Source organism: Callithrix jacchus, chromosome 22 (genome assembly GCF_049354715.1).
Source record: "Callithrix jacchus isolate 240 chromosome 22, calJac240_pri, whole genome shotgun sequence".
NCBI classification, from domain to species: Eukaryota; Metazoa; Chordata; class Mammalia; order Primates; family Cebidae; genus Callithrix; species Callithrix jacchus.
This window is the reverse complement of record NC_133523.1, coordinates 31760579-31779314: the sequence shown is the minus strand read 5'-3', so window position 1 is coordinate 31779314 and position 18736 is coordinate 31760579. Positions and strand designations below refer to the sequence as shown.

General features: G+C 55.2%; 3 protein-coding genes and 1 long non-coding RNA gene across 15 annotated transcripts in view; 2 read left to right on the top strand and 2 right to left on the bottom strand.

Annotated features, from left to right (window-relative positions):
* ATP4A (ATPase H+/K+ transporting subunit alpha) overlaps positions 1-2235 on the top strand; it is a 36154-nt gene extending 33919 nt beyond the window's left edge. For 6 of the 11 annotated variants that reach the window (XM_078359055.1, XM_035283864.3, XM_035283860.3 and 3 more), the window contains 3 exons: positions 838-971; positions 1315-1416; positions 1501-2235. In XM_078359055.1, coding sequence (XP_078215181.1) covers positions 838-971; positions 1315-1416; positions 1501-1690 — 426 coding nt within the window. In that variant the 3' untranslated portion in view covers positions 1691-2235. Of the gene's footprint in view, positions 1-837; positions 972-1265; positions 1417-1500 lie in introns of all 11 variants that reach the window. The other 5 variants (XM_035283867.3, XM_078359053.1, XM_078359057.1 and 2 more) reach the window with 2 other exon arrangements.
* Positions 2236-3969: 1734 nt separating this feature from the next.
* Positions 3970-6957, bottom strand: TMEM147 (transmembrane protein 147). 2 transcript variants are annotated; one of them, XM_002762020.7, is made up of 7 exons: positions 6762-6957; positions 6621-6690; positions 6016-6075; positions 5789-5925; positions 5582-5666; positions 5371-5492; positions 3970-5281 (listed from the first exon to the last, which is right to left on the bottom strand). In XM_002762020.7, the coding sequence occupies exons 1-7, from the start codon at positions 6836-6838 to the stop codon at positions 5158-5160; spliced, it is 675 nt and encodes a 224-aa protein (XP_002762066.1). In that variant the 5' UTR covers positions 6839-6957; the 3' UTR covers positions 3970-5157. The 2 variants fall into 2 exon arrangements, with proteins under 2 accessions (XP_002762066.1, XP_008985995.1); XM_008987747.5 differs by lacking the exon at positions 6621-6690.
* Positions 5975-10907, top strand: LOC144580727 (uncharacterized). Its single transcript, XR_013530744.1, has 2 exons — positions 5975-6109; positions 6463-10907. It is a non-coding gene; the product is annotated as an uncharacterized LOC144580727 (long non-coding RNA).
* Positions 7045-18269, bottom strand: GAPDHS (glyceraldehyde-3-phosphate dehydrogenase, spermatogenic). Its single transcript, XM_035283868.3, has 11 exons — positions 18147-18269; positions 15403-15580; positions 14006-14102; positions 13736-13842; positions 10075-10165; positions 9877-9995; positions 9471-9552; positions 9026-9177; positions 8731-8893; positions 7581-7678; positions 7045-7489 (listed from the first exon to the last, which is right to left on the bottom strand). The coding sequence occupies exons 1-11, from the start codon at positions 18211-18213 to the stop codon at positions 7417-7419; spliced, it is 1227 nt and encodes a 408-aa protein (XP_035139759.1). The 5' UTR covers positions 18214-18269; the 3' UTR covers positions 7045-7416.
* Positions 18270-18736: the final 467 nt, after the last annotated feature.

Genomic DNA, 18736 nt, shown 5'->3' with positions numbered 1-18736 from the left:
AGCATCACCTGGGATCTTGTTTGAAAGGCAAAATTCTCAGGCCCGATTCCCGCCCTCTGGGAGCCCTTGCTGGGATTCTCTTGCATGTTCAAGTTCCAGCACCACTGATTTACCTCCTAGGGTCATCGGGAGGATTAAATGAGCTAATGCACGTGCAACATGCAGCACCTGGAGGAGTTGGCAATCCCCGCAGTTAGCTGGCATTAGAAGGGGTTGTACTGCCATGCATGGTGGCACATGCCTGTAATTCCAGCTACTTGGGAGGCTAAGGCAGGAGAATTCCCTGAGCCCGAGATGTGGAGGTTGCAGTGAGCTGAGGCTGTGCCACTGCACTCCAGCCTGGGTGACTGAGCGAGACTCCATCTCAAAAAACAAGTAGCTGGGTTGAAGAAATGGACTGCATAGTGGCTGCCCCCTTCAAATGGGGCACATACCCTCTGCTCCCCAAAGGCCCTTCATGCCTTCCTCACTTATTTTTGCCATCCACCTGGCCCCTGGAGTCACTGGACTTTGCAAATCCCATCTCAGGATTTCAATTCCCCTTCCTGGGCCCTTCCTAGTGGGTACCTCCCCACTTTCACTATGAAAGCAGTCCAGCCCAGCCTACTGTTTTCCCAGCCCTGTCATCCAAGATCTGCAAGGCTGAGGTTTCCTGGCCCCACAAGTCTGGGGTCCTGCAAACCTGGCAGACCCTGCCTCTCTCCTTGCCCCCACCCATGAACCTCTGATGCAAGGCAGAGAATTGAGGGGTTCACAGCCCCCGGACCCTATGCCCGGGGGAGCTGCAGAGGCTGTCCACAGGCACTCAGGCTGCTTCTGTTTGTCCCTGGCCTGCAGACGTTCGGGCAGCGCCTGTACCAGCAGTACACCTGCTACACCGTGTTCTTCATCAGCATCGAGGTGTGCCAGATTGCCGACGTGCTCATCCGCAAGACACGCCGCCTCTCTGCCTTCCAGCAGGGCTTCTTCAGGTGTCCCTGGCTGGCCCCCCTCCTGCCCTCCATCCAGTCCCTGGTCCCAACTCCCATCAGATTCTGGCCGTGGTTTGGAACAGCTGGCAAACACCAGTGGGTGCTGATGCCAGATGCTGACATGCCCTAACACTTTTCTAACTGACCAATAGCTCCCCCTGCGGCCCCTCCACATTTCACTGAAGGGCTGGTGCCGAGGCGCCCGGGCCACTCCAGTGTTCAGTGTGTAGAACACATCCCTGCTGCTGCTGACATCAGACCTACTTTGACCCACAGTATCCTAATTTCCATCAGGTTCCCAGTTCCTAATGGCCTGTCCCATCCTGCTGCCCCGCCCCCGCAGGAATAAGATCCTGGTGATTGCCATCGTGTTCCAGGTCTGCATCGGCTGCTTCCTGTGCTACTGCCCCGGCATGCCCAACATCTTCAACTTCATGCCCATTCGGTGAGAGGCTGTGAGCGGCGAGCAGAGGGAGGGGGCTGCGGGACACAGGCCTGGGATGGCCTTCACCTTGCCATGTGCCTTCAGGTTCCAGTGGTGGCTGGTCCCCCTGCCCTACGGCATCCTCATCTTCGTCTATGATGAGATCAGGAAGCTTGGAGTTCGCTGTTGCCCAGGAAGTGAGTGTGGAGATGAGGGACTGAAATGTTTTCGAGCAGCTGCACCCACCTTTGATCCTCAACACGTCAATGGCCTCCAAGCCATTGACCCTCCATAGCAACCACCACTGATCCATGACCCCTGAGCCCCTGGCTCTGCCTAAGTGGCACCCCCAGCACTGAGTCTCCTTGTTCCCTCTCTCTCCAAGGCTGGTGGGACCAGGAACTCTACTATTAGAGGGACAACTGCCTTCAAGCATCCCTGCAACTGCCACGGCAGGTGGGGGCAGGGCTCCTGGGACCCTCTGGACAGCCACCAAGACATCTGAGCTACCAAGAGTCCCAGCCCCACCAGTATCTGCTTCTGCAGTCCACAGCACCCCAAACTTGGAGGGACCCTGCCTACTCCCCTTCCCCATCCCCAAGGTTTGCACCTCCTGGAGCAGCAGTACCTGGGCACAGTCCTCTGAGCTGGCCTCGGGAAAGCCCCCACTTGGTGGCGGTGGGGCTCTGACAGGGAGTACAACTGGAGGGTGTCTGTCCTTAGGACTCCAGTCCAGGCAGGAGGGCTGCCCAGCGGCCCTTCGTTAAAGATACGCTTGTGTCCTGCGAGATGGTAATAAAACCAGCTCATGCTGTGTGGTATCCGGTGCCAGGCACTGTCCTCAGTGTCTCTTGTTAGTGACTGTGATCTCCCACAATCCTACACATGGGGGCTGTTTATTCAGGGCTGTACCTCCAGTGCCTAGAACACAGCCTGGCACATAGTAGGTGCTCAATAAACCTGCCTTGGGGGGGGGCGGGAAATGATTCCTATTTCTTTGCCTAGGGTCATGGCATCTAAAGGCAAGCTGGGCCGTGACCACACGCACCCCTACCACCTCTGGGCTTTCTCTATTCTCAGCACCCTTTTCCCTCCTGGGGGCTCCCGGACACAAGGGGACCAAGTCATTTGTACCTCAAGCATCCCCCACCCCCCGCAGGTGTCTCCCCTCTGAGCCTATCTGCTTGCTCCTCTGTCCCAGCAGTGGCCAGTGTGTGACCAACTCCTTGAGGTCCCCTCTTCACACCCTTCACCTGAAAGGTTAACCCCTCTGACTACTGGAGACACCTGTCCTCCCCATCCCCCCACCTCCCACCTCTGCCGCTCCTTTCCCAGTCCCTTCTGTTCACCTCTCTTCCTCTTTTCTTTTCTTTTTTTTTTAAGAGATGGGGTTTCACCATGTTGGCCAGGCTGGTCTTGAACTCCTGACCTCGTGATCCACCCATCTCGGCCTCCCAAAGTGCTGGGATTACAGGCATGAGCCACCGCGCCCAGCCTCTACCTCTTTCTTATGGCTTTCTCTGGCTAGGGCTTGGGCTTCTCCTTCCTTGTGATCACAGCCCCCCAGCTCCCCATGGCTTCAGTTATCTCTGCAGTGAGACCCGCATCTGTCCCGAGCTTCCCCCAGTATCCGAGGTGACCTACACTGCTCTGCATCTTCCCCCAAACCTGCACCCATGCACTGACCCAATCTGATAGTCCCACTGTCCTATCAGTGTGGTCCCTTCTCCCTTGGTGAGCCCTGGGGCTTACAAATCCCAAACTCCTGTTACCCTGAAACTCTTTGCTCCTCCCTTACCTGTTGTTGCCCCAGGGCGCCCCCTGGCGGTAAATAAATACACACAGCCCACTGATCACCATCACCTGGGCTTAGTTTCTAGCCACTCCCCGCACCCCAACAGCCCTACTCTGGTCCAGCCCTGGCCTCCTGGTCTCAGCCTCCCCACTCCAGACAATAGTCATGCAGAGCTCCCTAAAGCTGTTATCTGACCCTTCTATCCTCTGCCTAGAGCTCTCCATGGTTCCCAAAGCCTTCTGTGATCTCACCCCTGCCAGTTTCTGTAGTCTCACAAGCCCCCTTGAACTCATTCCAACGAGTTATGTTCCGTTGGGGAAAAGAGGCCTCCCCTCTGACCTCAAGACCATTACCTCTGCCTTGCCCCAGTCGCTCATTCTTTAGGTCTCAGCTCACATGTGCTCTGCTCAGGGGAGCCCACACTGCTTCCACGGCAGGTCAGGCGGCTCCTGCGGGTCCCCATAACCCGGGTGTTTCCCCATCATAACTCCAATCATCTGCAGCCTGGCTCACCACAGTCCTGCTGCCTAGGCTTCACTGCCCTCTGCCAACTCAGCCCTAACCACCCGTCTCTCTCTCTGAACCCCATACAAGTGGGGATTATTCCAGTTGGTAATTTCTGCAACTGACACTTGTCTCAAAATGTGTAAAGAGCTATGTGGGGCATGGAAGTGTGGGAGAAAGTGACCTTGTCACAAGTCCACCTAGATAGACTGCCCCATCTACTTCCTTTCCACATCAATGTCAAGGCGATCAATCATTTCCAGCTCCCAAGAGACTCCTGGACCCTGTCTTTATTCCAAACCATGAGGAAGAGTGGGCCCAGATGGCGGCTGCCCTGTCTTAGGGCAAATGCGCCCTCTGGAAACACAAGACGGTTATAGCGAGCTTTCCTAGGCACAAGCTTAAATAATATAATGTGGAACCTCAACCGCCTGGTGGAAGAGGAGGGGCAACTGTCCTATCCTGCTCCCCGGGGTACCCCAATGAAACACCAGGGCTGGGGAGCACCTTCCTGAGTGGGAGGGTGTGCATCGAAGTGGAGCTTAAACATGACATTCAAAGCTTCTGACACATCCCTCTCAGAGAGAGGTGGGGAATGGGGCAGGGAGCTGGCTTTAGTGGACCAAGGAAGGCTGAGGGTATGGGGGGCAGGGAGGGGGACACCCAGGACAACGTCCAAGCTAGGGGCCCCACCGTTCTGCTCCTTGGCTGCAGCTGTCTTTCTACTCCACCCTGAGACGGCTCAGGCCGGGATCTGATCTGCAGGCCATAGAACTGAGGGGCTCAGAGTCACAACTCTCCCCCGAGCCCCATGCTGACCCCATGGCTTGAATGACGTGAAGAATCTGGCTGGGCAAATCAATCCAGGGAGCAGTTTCAGAAAAGCTGGTTTTGCTGGTTGGGTAAATCCACAGGCCAAGCAATTGAACTGTCCACAGTGTAACAAGGGGCCACAAGTGGGAGGATGACAAGGTTAGATTTCAGATAGATCCACTGGCTGCCATACACAGGACAGATTGGAAGGGGACACTGGGGCCAGGTGCCTCAGAGGTAACCAGCCTGGGAAGGGCACATGTGGGGAGGCCCAGGTTGAGGCTGTAAGGAGAGGAAGACCCCCCAAGGGCCCTCTCTGGAGTCTAGCTCCCCGCTATCACCTGTTCCTTGAGGGCCCTGGCCTCTGCCACCGCTCAGAGATCATCCAAACCTTCTGTCTACTCCCAGAAAACAAGGAGCCAGTGAAACTGCTCCAGGACATGGCGCAAGTCAGTAACTGGCTAGCTTCCAGCTTGTCTACCCCCTCCTGAGCCAGAACCAGGGCCTCTGGGACCCAGGTGGGCACGGGATTGGAAGACAGTTCCCAACAGAGAGAAATGGCGGCAGCAGCAGCTTTCCAAATACTGTTTACTTCACTAAAACCTGGAGCCAGGCGGGGAAAAGGTACGCCAGTGTCTGAGACACCAAGCCTAGGAGTGCACGTTGACAACGGCGACATAGAGGGCCAAGGTGCTGAGGGCCAGCAGCCCCGTTACCACTGCCCGGGCCAGCAGGGCTGTCCAGCTGCCCAGCGAGCAGAGGTGGACAAAGGTCCTGCAGGGAAAATGTCACAATGAGGGAGGGAGAATAGAATAGATAACCCATCCCCCTCTGGACCCAGCCACAAACCCCACCCAGCTCACTCCATAACAAAGGTCTTGTAGACACTAAGGAACATCAGCAGGAGGACAGCCGGCCGGAAGGTGTGGTACAGATCATAGCGTGTTATCATCCAGACCTGGGCAGACGCGACAATGTAATGGACCTGGAGGGAGGCAGAAAGTCGGGGCCAGGCCTCAGGGAGGACTATGGCCACCAGCAGAAATGTGTGTAGGCAAGAGCAGGACTGCGTACCAGACTGATGTTGGAGTCTATGCTCATCTGGATGTATTTCCAGTCAAACTCAATGCCCCGGGCTCCAACCCATAAGGGAATGCAGCTGAGGAAGGCAAAGGATGGGATTCTCTAGTACCCAGACACCCTCAGCACCAGCCCTCCAGCACCCCCATGGAACCCAGGTGTCCCTTCTCAGGGGTCTGGGCTCCAGGCTGCTGCACGCACCGGGACATAATAAGTTCGGCCGTGGCCCAGCCTAGGGCAGCAACCATGATCTTGTACTCCCCCTTGCCGGCATTCCGGGACATGACAAGGTTTAGGCCTATCAGGTCGGCCACATCCACGCTGGCCTTCATGAACTCCTGAGGGTCAGGTTGAAGCTTAAGTAAGCACAGGAGACAGGGAGGCCCACCCCACTCCTGCACTCCCTCCCCTTCCCCGGCCCCTCTCACCCCAATGAAGTCATAGATGCCGCCTTCCCAGGTGGGAAAGAAGGTGGCCAAGAACAGCATCTGAGAACAGAAAGCAGAAAGAGGTCACTTCAAGGTGAGAGGATCACGATCAACCACGTGGGTTTTGTGGGAAATTCGTTTGCACAAGGAGAGCAGGACAGGTTCCGGGGGCCCATCTGGAAGAGGAACCACCAGATGATGGCAAGATTACAGGCATGGGAGAGATAGAAGATAGGTCCCTGGGTCCTCGAGGGGGCTGGAAGTTTAAGTTCTGGGTGATCACAGGGCATCTGAGTCAGTGCTGCTCCTTCGGCAGTGTTAGCAGCACGTGGGGAATCAGTGAACACTCTTAACTGCACCAAAAAACCCTCTTAGCCAAGCACACTACTGAGGTTTTCTCAATTTTACTAAGTGCTACGCGAGAGTTGTTTCTACGCCTCTTTTCAGGTCGTGCTCTCTTTAAAGTCCATCATCTCCAGGTATCCCGACACCATCCCATTGCGGAGTCCCGAGGGCGGTCCCACCATCGGGGATACGCAACGGGGGCGGGTCCCTGGGTCTGCAGAGCCTAGGGGCCAGACACGTGGGGTCTCGACGGCCCTCACCTTGCAGAGCTGCACAAAGAGGTAGGTGACTCCAGCCTGGACGCATTTCCAGAAGGCGTTATATTCTGACCTGGAGAAGCGGGCGGTGAGGGTCGGCCCGGGCCCCGCACCCTCTCCACCCCGCGCCCTTCCCGCACTCACAGGCCGCTGCACTTGTAGGTGATGAAGTAAGGGAAGTAGGCGAGAGCGAAGCAGTTCCCGAAGTGAAACAGGGTCATGACGCCGGCCGCCCTGTCCCGCCCGCGCGGGGATAGCGAGGCGGCGTCTCCCGGAGCGGGTCTCCTGCTCCGCCGGCGCTTCTGCAGCAGCCAGGGCCTGGAGCCTACCTGACTAGCCGTGGCTCGCGCGCGGCCTTCTGGGAGCCGTAGTCCCGGCGCGGGGCGTCGCGCCCAGTGACGTCAGAGCGCTCTTGGGCGACGCTGGTTCAAAGCGCTCCCGGCCCAGCGCTGTGGGGAGCGACTTTCGGCCGTGCGGGGTTTGCCCGGCTGCCACTGCCGTCCCAGTCTCCCGAAGTGGAACCCGGCTTGGAGTAGAGCGCGACCCCTTGCCGGTGGGCGCAGGCGATCGAGTAAGTGTGGGGCGGGCCTTAAACCCGAATCAGAACCCGCCGTAACCGGCTGCAGAGATGCGGGACGCAACTGTGAGCACTGTTCTTTATTTCACCATGGCCTCAGCGGCGTGGGGCGCCCACCCCGGGTGCCCTTCCTCCCCCGGAGAGCCAGAGAGCCAGATCCTGAAACGGGAGGCACAGGTTCCGGCCGTGGCCCCTGGGAGGGAAAGAAAGGACCTTCCCGCTTCACTTGTCTTGGCTAAACATGTGGCGGAGGAGATCGACCACCCGGTGACTGTAGCCATATTCGTTGTCGTACCTGTGGAGGAGGGGTCGGGAGGTTCAAGGGGGTCCCTTCCGACCACCCCTTAGTTCCCCTCCTACTGAGTCTCCAGCCCTTTCCCCCTTACCACGAAATGAGCTTCACGAAATTGTCATTGAGCGCAATGCCAGCCTTAGCATCGAAGATGGACGAGTGGGTATCACCGAGGAAGTCCGTAGAGACGACCTGAGCGTCCGAATTTCAAAGATAAGTGTGCGCGGCAGAGCAAGGACCTCCAGGAGCTCAGGCCCGACTCTTAGGCACATTGTCCATCCATGCATTCATCAACAATATGTGATGTAGCCCTACGGTGTCCAGTCTCTAGGACAGGGTATGACGAAGGCAGATGGGTGCTCTGTCGGGGTCTGGCCAGTGGGCACAGGTCACAAACACCCTCATGCTGTACCCATACATCCCTTTCCTAGGCACAATGCAGGCATTTGGAATGGGCCAGCACGGAGGGGCTCTCTGAGCAGGGTCTGGATGACTAGGATGATCTGGCTGGCTCCGGCCCTCAGCACAAGTGTCTCAGGTGGAAGGAGCTTCAGGAACGGAGGACCTGAGGGTTTTAGCCCTAGTGTCATGAAAGGCCACAGGAGTGTTTTCACTCCTGAAAACATTTATAATATGATTCCATCAAAACGAACCATCCTGGTGACTGTGGGAAAGTGGACCTGCAGGAATGAATGCAGGGAGACAGCACCAAGGTGGACGTGTAGGGGTCCACCATGACCACGACATCCACTTCTCACAGAGAAGGTACCTGGTCATGGCCTGGCTTCATGGGAGTATTGAAAAAAATGGCAGCTGTTACCTTCTGTTCACTAAGCATATATTAGTCACCTGCTGTATCCCATGTTGGAGTCACAAAAGTGAAAACACAGCCCCTAAATCCCTGTTTTCTTGGATTGCACACGCCACTGGGGCCAACAGTGAGTATAAAATGAAATTTCTGGTGAGGAATAGGCCCACAAAAAGAACATCTTTTGAGGGGTGCTTTGCTGAAGAGGGAGATTGAAGTAGAGACTTGGAGGAAGTGAGGACAGACTGTGTGACCCCTTGGGGGGCAAACATTCCATACGGAAGGAATGCTAAGTGCAAAGGCCCTGAGGCAGGGAGGTCTCCCTTTCCGCCTTGCAGTTTCTGTGTTGACACATTGAGAGCAGCTCCCTGGCAAGTGGAAATCATGTCCCCTGCCCAGAGGGTTCTTCCCAGGGTCTCCCCCACTCAGCACCTACCTCATCCTCGGTGTAGCCAAGTATGCCAGCCATGGGCCCCTTGGCTGCTGCTTTTACAGCCTCCTTGATGGCTGAGTAGGGGGCTGGCTGGGCGAGGCGGCAGGTCAGGTCAACGACAGACACATCCGGGGTTGGTACCCGGAACGCCATCCCGGTCAGCTTCCTGGAGAATCCCCCATGAGGGGCAGGAGTCAGAACTTAGGGACAGCACCCTCCATTTCCCCTTAAGGACTGAGAGCCAGTCCAGTTCTCCCGGGGTGTGCCCCACCCTGGTTGCAGCTTCTGGTCCTCATACCCTTTGAGTGCTGGGATTACTTTGGTCACGGCTTTGGCAGCCCCAGTGGAGGCTGGGATGATGTTCTGGTGGGCACCCCGCCCATCTCGCCAGGCCTTCCTTGATGGCCCGTCCACCGTCTTCTGGGTGGCTGTGTAGGAATGGACTGTGGTCTTGGGGAAGAAGAGGACCATGATGAGGCCTTCATGCTCCTAAGCTCCCATGCCTCTTTTTTCCAGGACTAGGGTGGTGGCCTAGGTGTGGAGGCTGGTGGGGCCACGACCACCACAGACCATGGGAGGGGTGTGTGTAGGCCAGGGTCCAGCCTTGCCTGAGGGTTGATTTCTGCACTGGGCCTCTCCTCCCAAAACCAGCCTCTCCCTCTTAACTCCATACACTAAGCAAGGCCCTGGAAGAAGAGGTTGGGTTTCCCTGCCATCCTTCCTGCCCCAGCCCCTCAACTCACCATCAACCCTTCCACAATCTCAAATTGCTCATGGATGACCTTGGCGAGGGGGGCCAGGCAGTTGGTGGTGCAGGATGCGTTGCTGAAACAGCCAAGGTGTGCATGGGCACTTTGAGGTAAGATGCAGAGCCGCCCTCCACCCTTACCCGTCTTGTGAAACGTTAGGATGAGGGTGAGAGGGATTGGTGGGGATGCTGTCAGACTGAAGGAGGCTGGGGAGGCTCCCCAAGCTTGTCCTCCAGAAGTCACATTTTTAGCAGATAGTTTCAGGAAGGAGAAACAGAAGCCAACTGACTAGGAATCCAGTGGGGCTGAGGGTGGGGAGGACGAGTGTACCCTCTCTTCCACAGCCTGGTGTGTCCTTGGGCACCACCCACACACTGCAGGATGTTGCTGCCCCCCTTACCTGACAATGTTCATGGAGCCAGGGTTATAGTCATTTTCGTTCACACCCATGACGAACGTTGGTGCATCTGGCGAGGGTGCAGAGATGATCACGCGTTGAGCACCTGCCGAGATGTGGTCCTGGGAGGAGGCGCAGGTGTCAGGTGCTTCTGGCGCCATCGTCCCCCTAGCCGGCCCTGGGCACGCCTCCCCCACTTACCGAAGCTGCCTCTATGGAGAGGTACATGCCTGTGGACTCCACCACGTAGGGGCTCCCAACAGCCCTCCAGGGGATCTGTTTGGGCTCCTTGCTGCGGGGTAGTGGAGGGCTGAGTCAGTTTCCCCTGTGTGGGCCCCCGCTTCAGAGTCCACGGCCTTCATCATTTGAACGGCTGAGCATGTGCCTTCCTGCAGGTGCCGGCCCGCCTTCAACCACCTGCATCCCCCTTCCCACACACCTACCTGCCCCAGATGGGCCGCACCCTGCTGGCCTTGCTTTTCACCACTGCCCTGCTTCGGACCACTTTCCCTTTGTTGACTGCACCACCCCTGCCATGCCTGGGTACTGGCAGTGACCTCCCCAGCTCAGCCCTCAACTTCCTTGGAACAGAGGCACCAACCCTAACTAGTGCCAGCCAGCTCAGACCCTTTCTTCATACACTGCCTGGGACATGGACTCTGTGACCATGAGGCCTGCCCAGCTGCTTTCTGGCCCCCAGCGCTGACAACCTCGTCATGAACCCTCCTGGACTCTCAGCTTCTGCAGTAGGAAGCCGGCTGCCAAAGACCAGGAGAGTCTCTGAAAACAGACAGTGCATTAAAGAAAAAGCTCCTGGAGGAAGCCTGAAGCCGGAGGCAGCCTTGGGCCAGCAGTGGCTCCTGGTTTACATTAGAAAAGTAAGGGAGGTTTGGGGTTTCCTGTTTTCTAAATTCACGTTTTTACTTGGCATTTTTGACACGTTTGTATTTGAAACATACTGAACATCTAGTATTGCTGTTTTCTACTTGGCTTTAGCAACAAGCATTAAGCGAATAAACTATTCCACTCTCTTCCTTCCCGGGTTTGCTTCTGTGATTCTCGGCCAGTGTTGGTCTGTTTCCATTGCCATTGATCCTGCTTCCCTCAATGGGGGGTTCAATCAGTGTTTGTGGTTGGTTTGTTTTGAGACAGGGTCTTCCTGTCGCCCAGGCTGGAGTGGTGGTACTATCACACAGCTCACTGCAGCCTTGATCTTCCTGGCTCAAGCCACCCTCCTGCCTTGGCCTCCCAAGTAGCTGGGACTACAGGCTCACACCACCATGCCCAGCTAATTTTTAGTTTTTTTGTAAAGATGGGTTCTCACTTTTGTTGCCCAGGGTGCTGTAGAACTCCTGGGCTCAAGTGATGCTTGGCTTCCCACAAGTGTTGGGATTATAGGTGTGAGCCACTGTGCCTGGCTTCATCTTTTTTTGTTTGTTTTGTTTTTTCAGGCAGAGTAGCACTCGGTCACCCAGGCTGGAGTGCAGTGGTACGATTTTGACTCACTGCAACCTCCGCCTCCCGGGTTCAAGCGATTCTCCTGCCTCAGCCTCCTGAGTAGCTGGGACTATAGGTGTGAGCCACTACACCTGGCTAGCTTTTTTTTTTTTTTTTTTTGGCATTTTTAATGGAGACGGGGTTTCACCATGTTGGCCAGGCTGGTCTCAAACTCCTGACTTCCTCCCACCTCAGCCTCCCAAAGTGCTGGGATTACAGGCATGAGCCACTGCACCTGACCTTATGTGTTTTTAGTTAGCCATTTTATACATGTTTACTGAACATTGGCCCTGTGCCCATATTCTAAGTGCCTTACATGTATTAAACTTATATAACCTTCACAGCCCAAGAAGGAAGTGCTACCCCTGCCAGGGCAGAGGGGAGGGAGTGAGGCAGGGCCTGCTGGAGTGCAGGCAGGGTGGCCTCACCTTGGGTCTGCACTCTTAGCTCCACTGCCTGAATGAATGAATGGGCTGCCCCGAAAGGCCATAGCACATGCTTATCCTCTTCCTGTCAGTAGGCTTTCCATCATCTAGCCCAACTAGCTCTTCTCAGATACCTCCTATTTCCTGCCTTCCAAATTAGGGACACTACAAATTCCTCTGCAGCAATTGCTGAGTTGGCCTGAGGCAAACAGTGTGTCCCAGAAGACCCCAGGCCCTCCCCCAGGCTGTCAGGGCCCCAGCCTCCTGACCACTGGGCTGTTTTGAGGATTCCATTCATTCATTCAAGGGAAGTTCTGAATGTCTACCAGGGCCTGTACCTGCTAATGCCAGAGCAAAGGGTGGTAACAGTTGACAGAGCCCTCCTTGCAAGGCCATGGCCTTGTGGGAAGTGCCCCTTTAAGTGTCCACAAACACGTGTTCACTCCATTTGTGCCTGCAGCTACCGCTGTGGTGGGTTTGCTCATCATCCCCATCAGCTACAGGGTGGAGCTGAGGCTCAGGCAAGTTTGGTCCCTTGCCCAAGGTCACCCAGCTAGCAGCAACATCGTGGGCAGAGTGGGGTGGAGTACAGGCACACCGCCTGGCTTGTGCAGCCCAACAGTGCAGGGATGGCGAGAGGACTGGGGAGGGTGACCCCATTGCACAAGTGACCAGAGAAAGCAGCACCTGAGTGGGGGTGAGGACGGAGGGGGCAGCTAGGTGGGGAAGGGGGATAGCTCCAAGTGGCAGGAATGGGGGTGGCCACGTTGAAGTCTGCGTGATGACTACAGTGCTGGAGTTGTTTCTGGTGTCACAATTTCAAACTTGGGTTAAGCAGCTTTCTTCCATTTTCACTGACTCTCCAGTCTCTGCGCTCCCACCCATAAACTTCCTGCACCCATCCCTGCCCCTTTATCACTCACCCTACCCCCAGTAAGTACAGAGAAGGGCCCACATTAGATCTGTGGGGAGGGGTGCTGGGGACCCCTGCTTGGACCTGGACAGGGTTCTCTAGTGTGCCTCCATGTATGTGCATGTGTGGGTATGTGTGGGCACCTGCGGGCGGGCATGTGTAAAAGCCCCAGGCAGCCACAGAGCCAGGAGTGGCTAACAGTTTACATTAGAAAGGTGAATGTCAGACAAAAATAAAATTCTAAGCCCCCCACATCGAACGGAATGCAGCCCTTTTCTTGGCCCAGGGCATTCTAAATAAACTCGAAACACTTGTTCAGGCTGTGATGGGAACGGGTGCTCGCACAAGCCTCTTTATACCTTCCTCCCTTTGGAGGAATTCAGCTACAGTTGACCAGCAGTGGCCAGTGGGTGCTGAATAAGTGTGGAGTTGAAGCGAAAGCAAGAGTTGAGTTCTGGACATGTTGACATGCCTACGAGAAAACGTGCAAATGATCGTTAAAGCAAAAGCATTCTAGGCAGGGTGTGATGGCTCATGCCTATAATTCCAACACTCTGGGAGGCCAAGGTGAGAGGATTGCCTAGGGCCACGAGTTTGAGATCAGCCTGGGCAAAATGGCCTCTACAAAAAATTAGCCAGGTCTGGTAGCTTGTGCCAACTACTTGGGAGGCTGAGGTGGGAGGATCGCTTGAGCCCAGGAGGTCAAGGCTGCAGTGAGCTATGATCACACCACTGCACTTCAGCCTGGGCAAGACAGTGATACCCCACCTGTGAAATAAATAAATAAATAAAAAGAAAAAGCGTTCTTGAGTACAGTGAGGCATCTTTTCAGATTAGTGCTTCTTAACCATTTTGGGGGTGAAGGACCTGAGACTCCCCTCTTCTACTCAGTACCTAGAGGCATGCACATGCAATTTTGGGGGTGGTTTCAGAACCCCAGGTGAGAGGCTGGAATCGCATTTTAGCCACCTCCACATCCCCTGCCTCAGTATGTCAGGGCTGTGCATCAGACAGATGCTCTCCTTACCACTGGTAGACAGAGATCTCATGGTTGTCCACGACCAGCTGTCCATTCCTGAATTCCACACTCCCCTTGTATCGGCCATGGGTGGAGTCATACTTAAACATGTACACCTGTTGGGTAGGAAACAGCTCCTAGTCTTGGGGTGGCAGGGCAAGCATCCCTAGAGAATCCCCCATTTGGTGAAGGTCTCACATTGCAGCTGAGAGCCCTCCATACAGCTTCCTTCCCACCCCAGTCCCACCCTGCTGTTCCTGCCCTCTGCCTGCTACTGACCATGTATTCTGGGTCAATGAATGGATCGTTCACAGCCACAACCTTAACACCCTTCTCCATGCAGGCGCGCAGCACCAGGCGACCAATGCGTCCAAATCTGGCCAGGGATAGACAGAGGAAGGGGTGGGAGAGAAGGGGTAATGGAGAGGAGGCTCCCTCAAGGAGACTAGTGGGAAACCTGAATCCAGGGGAAGAAAGCAACCACCTCTGTGCAGGCCACAGTCATCTCTTGCCAAGATGACCTCACCAGCCCCTTCGCTGCTTTTGCAGCTCTCTCTCCTGACCCATTCCCTAACCCCATTCCTTTTTTTTTTTTTTTTTTGAGACAGAATCTAGCTCTTTTGCTCAGGCCGCTATCTCAGCTCATTGCGACCTCTTCCTCCTGGGTTCAAGTGATTCCCCTACCTCAGCCTCTCAAGTAGCTGGGACTACAGGTGCATACAACCACACCTCAATAATTGTTGTATTTTTAATAGAGATGGGGTTTCGCCATGTTGGCCAGGCTGGTCTCAAATTCCTGACCCCAAGTTGATAAACCTGCATCAGCCTCCCAAAGTGTTGGGATTACAGGCGTGAGCCACTGCTGCGCCTGATTCCTAACCCCTATTTTTAACCTTGTAGCTGAGTTTTTTTCATTAAAAAAATAATTTTTTTTTCTATTTTCTTTTTTTTTTTTTTTGTAGAGACAGGGTCTCGCTATGTTACCCACGCTGGTCTCAAATTCCTGGTCTCAAAGGATTTTCCTGCCTCAGCCTCCCAAAGTGCTGGGTTTACAGGTGTGAGCCTGGATGTATCTTTTAAAACTTCAAGACAGATTATGTCTCTTGGCGTGAAAATGTCCACAACTGTCCATCAGTAAAACAAGATCCACACTCCTTAATGTGGTCTAGCAGCATCTCCTGGGTTTCCCACCAGCCTTCCTCCTTTTCCCCTTTGCTTGGTGGACACCAGCCACTCATCCTGGCTGTCCCTGAACACACTGAGCTCGCCTCGCCCCAGAGTCACTGTTTGTCTCGCTGCTTGGAAGACTCCTTCCCCAGCAAGGTGCCCTGGGACCTGGCTGCCTCTCTTCATTCTGGCCCTATTCCAATGTCACCTTCTCCCTGAGGCCTTCCCTGACCACTGGCAAAGACTGCCATCTCCAGCCTTACCTTTCCACTGGCTTCTACACTGTTCAAAACACACACCACTGCACAATCTCATTTCTTTGATTACTGTCTTCCCTGCCAGAATGTGGGCTGAGGGTGGTGCCCCATCTGACTTACTCTGGGCTATTTCTCCAGGGTTGTTGGAATGAAAGCATTGATGGGGGGAAATGTGGAGGTGCCCCAGTTAGCAGCCAGAGGAGGGGCTGGGCTCTAAGGCTTCAGACTGATTGGGGGCTGCAGGAGACTCACCCATTGATGCCCACAGTCAGCTCCCGGGCCACAATCTGAGGAGGAGGAGTAGCAGGGCGAGGCGGCGGTGGCGGCGGTGGCGGCGGTGGCTTTATTTCCTCCTCGACTGGTGTGGGCTCTGGTTGTGGCGGGGGCTCTACTTCAGCCTTGGGCTCAGGTGGGGGCGGTGCTCTGGTGACTGTGCAGGGGAAGGGAGGGAATGGGTTGCTTGACCACCAAAGTGAAAGAGAATGAACTGTCTTTGCTGCCCAGAATCTGTTACTGGCTCCCGGCCCCTGGCCTCCAGTGACCAACCGTTTAGCCCCGTGTTTCCCAAACCCACTTTCTCTACAGAATAAACTTGTTTAAAATATCACTGCCAAGGGCCCTTCCCCAGAGATTCTAATTAAATGGATATGTTCTTTCAACATAGATTGCTTGCGGTGACATTGTCTGTGCCTCAGTTTCCTCCTCCGTAAGGAGAGATAAAAGTACTTTTCTTAGGCGGTCGTTGTGAGAATTAAATAAGGTAATACTTGGAGTGCTTCTGACCAAGCCCAGGAAACATTTGACACACATTATTATTTTGTAGATTGTTCCCCAAACTTGTCTGATAATTGATTTAGCCTAGCGGTCCCCAAACTGTTCTGATAGGAATCACCTGGGTGGCCGGATGTGGTGGCTCATGCCTGTAATCTCAGCACTTTGGGAGGCCAAGGCAGGAGGATCACTTGAGGTCAGGGTTCAAGACCAGCCTGGCCAACATGGAGAAACCGCGTTCTCTACTAAAAAATTCTGTAATCCTAGCTCCTCAGGGGGATGAGGCAAGAGAATCTCTTGAACCTGGGAGGCAGAAGTTGCAGTGAGCTGAGATCCCACCACTGCACTCCAGCCTGGGCGACAGAGCAGGACTCTGTCTCAAGAAAAAAAAAAAAGAATCACCTGAGAAGGCCTCTTCTTAGAAAAATCAGACTCAGTAGGTCTGTATGGAGGCCCAGGAATCCTGTTTTTAATAAGCACTCCAGGCATTTCTTAGCCCCAGGGAAGCTTAGAGAGTACTGTGTATCATACTCTGTGAAGCCCATGGAAGCACATATTGGCTCTTGCCTCTCCACACACTTCCATTCCCAGACTGCACTTAAAGACACCGCGCCTGGAGGTGCGCTTCCACCTGAGCTACAGAGGCAGGCTTGAGAAGAGGGGAGAAGTGGAGACTCCGGGGACCTTATGGCAGAGTTTCAAGCTGGAAACTCAAGCCTGGCTCAGTCCACACACACCTGCTGCCGTGTGGACTCCATCTAGGGGCTACTGTGAGGGCTCAGTGAGACCTCGAGGCACACACATAGCTGATTTCAATGGAAGAGGGAAGTCTGATCCTCCTCTATTAAAATGAGGATAGGGAGATGGCAGGGAGTGGAAAGGGGCTGGCACCAAATCAAAGGCACCCGGGAGGTGGTGGGTCTGGGAGCTGGGGGCCAGCCGGCCTGTCTCCCTGACCTCTCGCTGGTGCCACAGACCTTGTGGCCTGAGGCTGGACAATGGGTGTTTCCAGTGGCTGTCCAGGTTCATGAAGGTGTTAGCATTTATTGGTGAACCTGAGGATGTTTGCATCCCTGGGGTTGTTTCTGCTATTGGGGGAAGGGGATTTGCGCCCCTGGTCAATAGTGGGAATCTGACCCCAATGGGTGACCTTTCGGAAGAAAACTGAGATGGTACTTCTCTCCCAGTGCCCCAGCCATGCACTCTCTTTCCCTCCACTGTAGAGGTGGAGTTCCTGGGTTGGAGAAAAGCCTGGGGGTCAGCTGTGGAAAAAAGCCTGGGGGTCAGTTGGGGAGAAAAGCCTGGGGGTCAGCTGGGTGCTTCGTGGAGCTCCTCACTGCCTCCTCCCACTGAATCCCGAGAGGCATGCGCTATAAACTCACTTTACAGAGGGGAAATGAAGCCCGAGGCCATGGAGCAGTGATGCGCAGGGCAGGCGTTCAAGTCCCATCGCTGTTAAGCCCGTCTGCTTCTTTGTCTTTCAGGGTCTCCTGGACCCAAGCCCCGCCCCACTCCAGCCCTACCTACCCCTGCGGCCCCGCCTGTGGGAAGTGAGGGAACAGCATGGGCGTGGGGGCAGCCCACCCGGAAGACCTGGTTCCTCTGACTAGAGTGAGTGAGAAATGAGTGTGCATGCGCCACCGTTGTTGAGAAACTAAGGAAGTGGTTTGCCCTCTCTTAACCTCTGTTGGCTGCTCTGTAAACTGCAGGCACACACTGGCCTTCCCAGGTGGTGGTGAGGCTTCCCTGAGCACTGGCCTGCGAAGTGGTCAGCAGTCCCTGGCAGGCTGCAAGTGTCCTTGCTTTGTGCATCACAGGGAGGGCAAAACCCATCTCACGTGAAGCGCCTTGAACATTACTTTTATGTGGAAGCCTAGCCCACCCACACCCTGTTCTCCATAAGCCACTCCTAAGCCCACCTGCTTCCCACCACCCTCAGGCTGCAGCCTCCGATGCGCCCCCGCTTCTGCCCTTTCCACGGGGTGATAGCGGTTCAAAGCCCACCCAGCCCTAGGGGCGGAGGTCTAGTCTCTGCGCCATCAAGGTAGACCCTACTCTGCCAACACACCCCAGCGGGTGTGGAGGGAGGGAGGGTGGATGACCCCTTGGCTCCTGGATGGTGCACACACCAGGAAGGGCAGCCGGGATGTGGCACTGGTGTGAGGATGCGGATGCTCCCCACCACGCTTTCCACCCGCTCCCCGTGTCCCTGCTGCCTCCCTCACCTGGGCATGGCTGTCGCAGCAACTGGACAACGGTGACATTGGTGAGGACGATGTCGCGTTTCGACATGGCCTCTTATAAAGTTATCGTGGCCTGGCTGCCCCGGGACCCTCCGTGAGGTTACTGAGGTGAGTGTGGGGTGGCAAGGCATGGCCTCTTGCCGTGATGTCACAGTGCCCAGTGATGTCATAATACCCAGTGACATCACCGAGGAGGGTGCCCAGGCCAGACCACTGCATCCCATCACTGTAGGAGTGTGGGACATCAGCACGCTGCGCACCACCATTCCATGGCCATGCACTGCCTCTGGAATGGAATCCCACTTTTAAAAATTATAATTTGTGGCTGGGCACAGTGGCTCACGCCTGTAATCCCAACTCTTTGGGAGGCCAAGGTGGGAGGATCACTTGAGCTTAAAAGTTTGAGACCAACATGGGCACTGTGGCAAAACCCTATATCTACAAAAAATTTAAAAAGTAGCTGGGTGTGGTGGTGCATACCTTTTGTCCTAGGGAGGCTGGGATGGGAGGATCACTTGAGCCTGGGAGGTCAAGGCTGCAGTGAGCTACAACTGAATCACTGCACTCCAGCC

Coding starts and splice junctions, on each gene's coding strand:
- TMEM147 (XM_002762020.7), bottom strand. CDS start 6,838: ATGACCCTGTTTCACTTCGGGAACTGCTTCGCTCTCGCCTACTTCCCT. Junction 5,667..5,788: donor GCCGAACTTATTATGTCCCG/GTGCGTGCAGCA, acceptor TGCCTTCCTCAG/CTGCATTCCCTTATGGGTTG. Junction 5,282..5,370: donor TACAAGACCTTTGTTATGGA/GTGAGCTGGGTG, acceptor TTTTCCCTGCAG/GACCTTTGTCCACCTCTGCT.
- GAPDHS (XM_035283868.3), bottom strand. CDS start 18,213: ATGTCGAAACGCGACATCGTCCTCACCAATGTCACCGTTGTCCAGTTG. Junction 9,996..10,074: donor TCTCCATAGAGGCAGCTTCG/GTAAGTGGGGGA, acceptor GCCTCCTCCCAG/GACCACATCTCGGCAGGTGC. Junction 9,178..9,470: donor AGATTGTGGAAGGGTTGATG/GTGAGTTGAGGG, acceptor TTCTTCCCCAAG/ACCACAGTCCATTCCTACAC.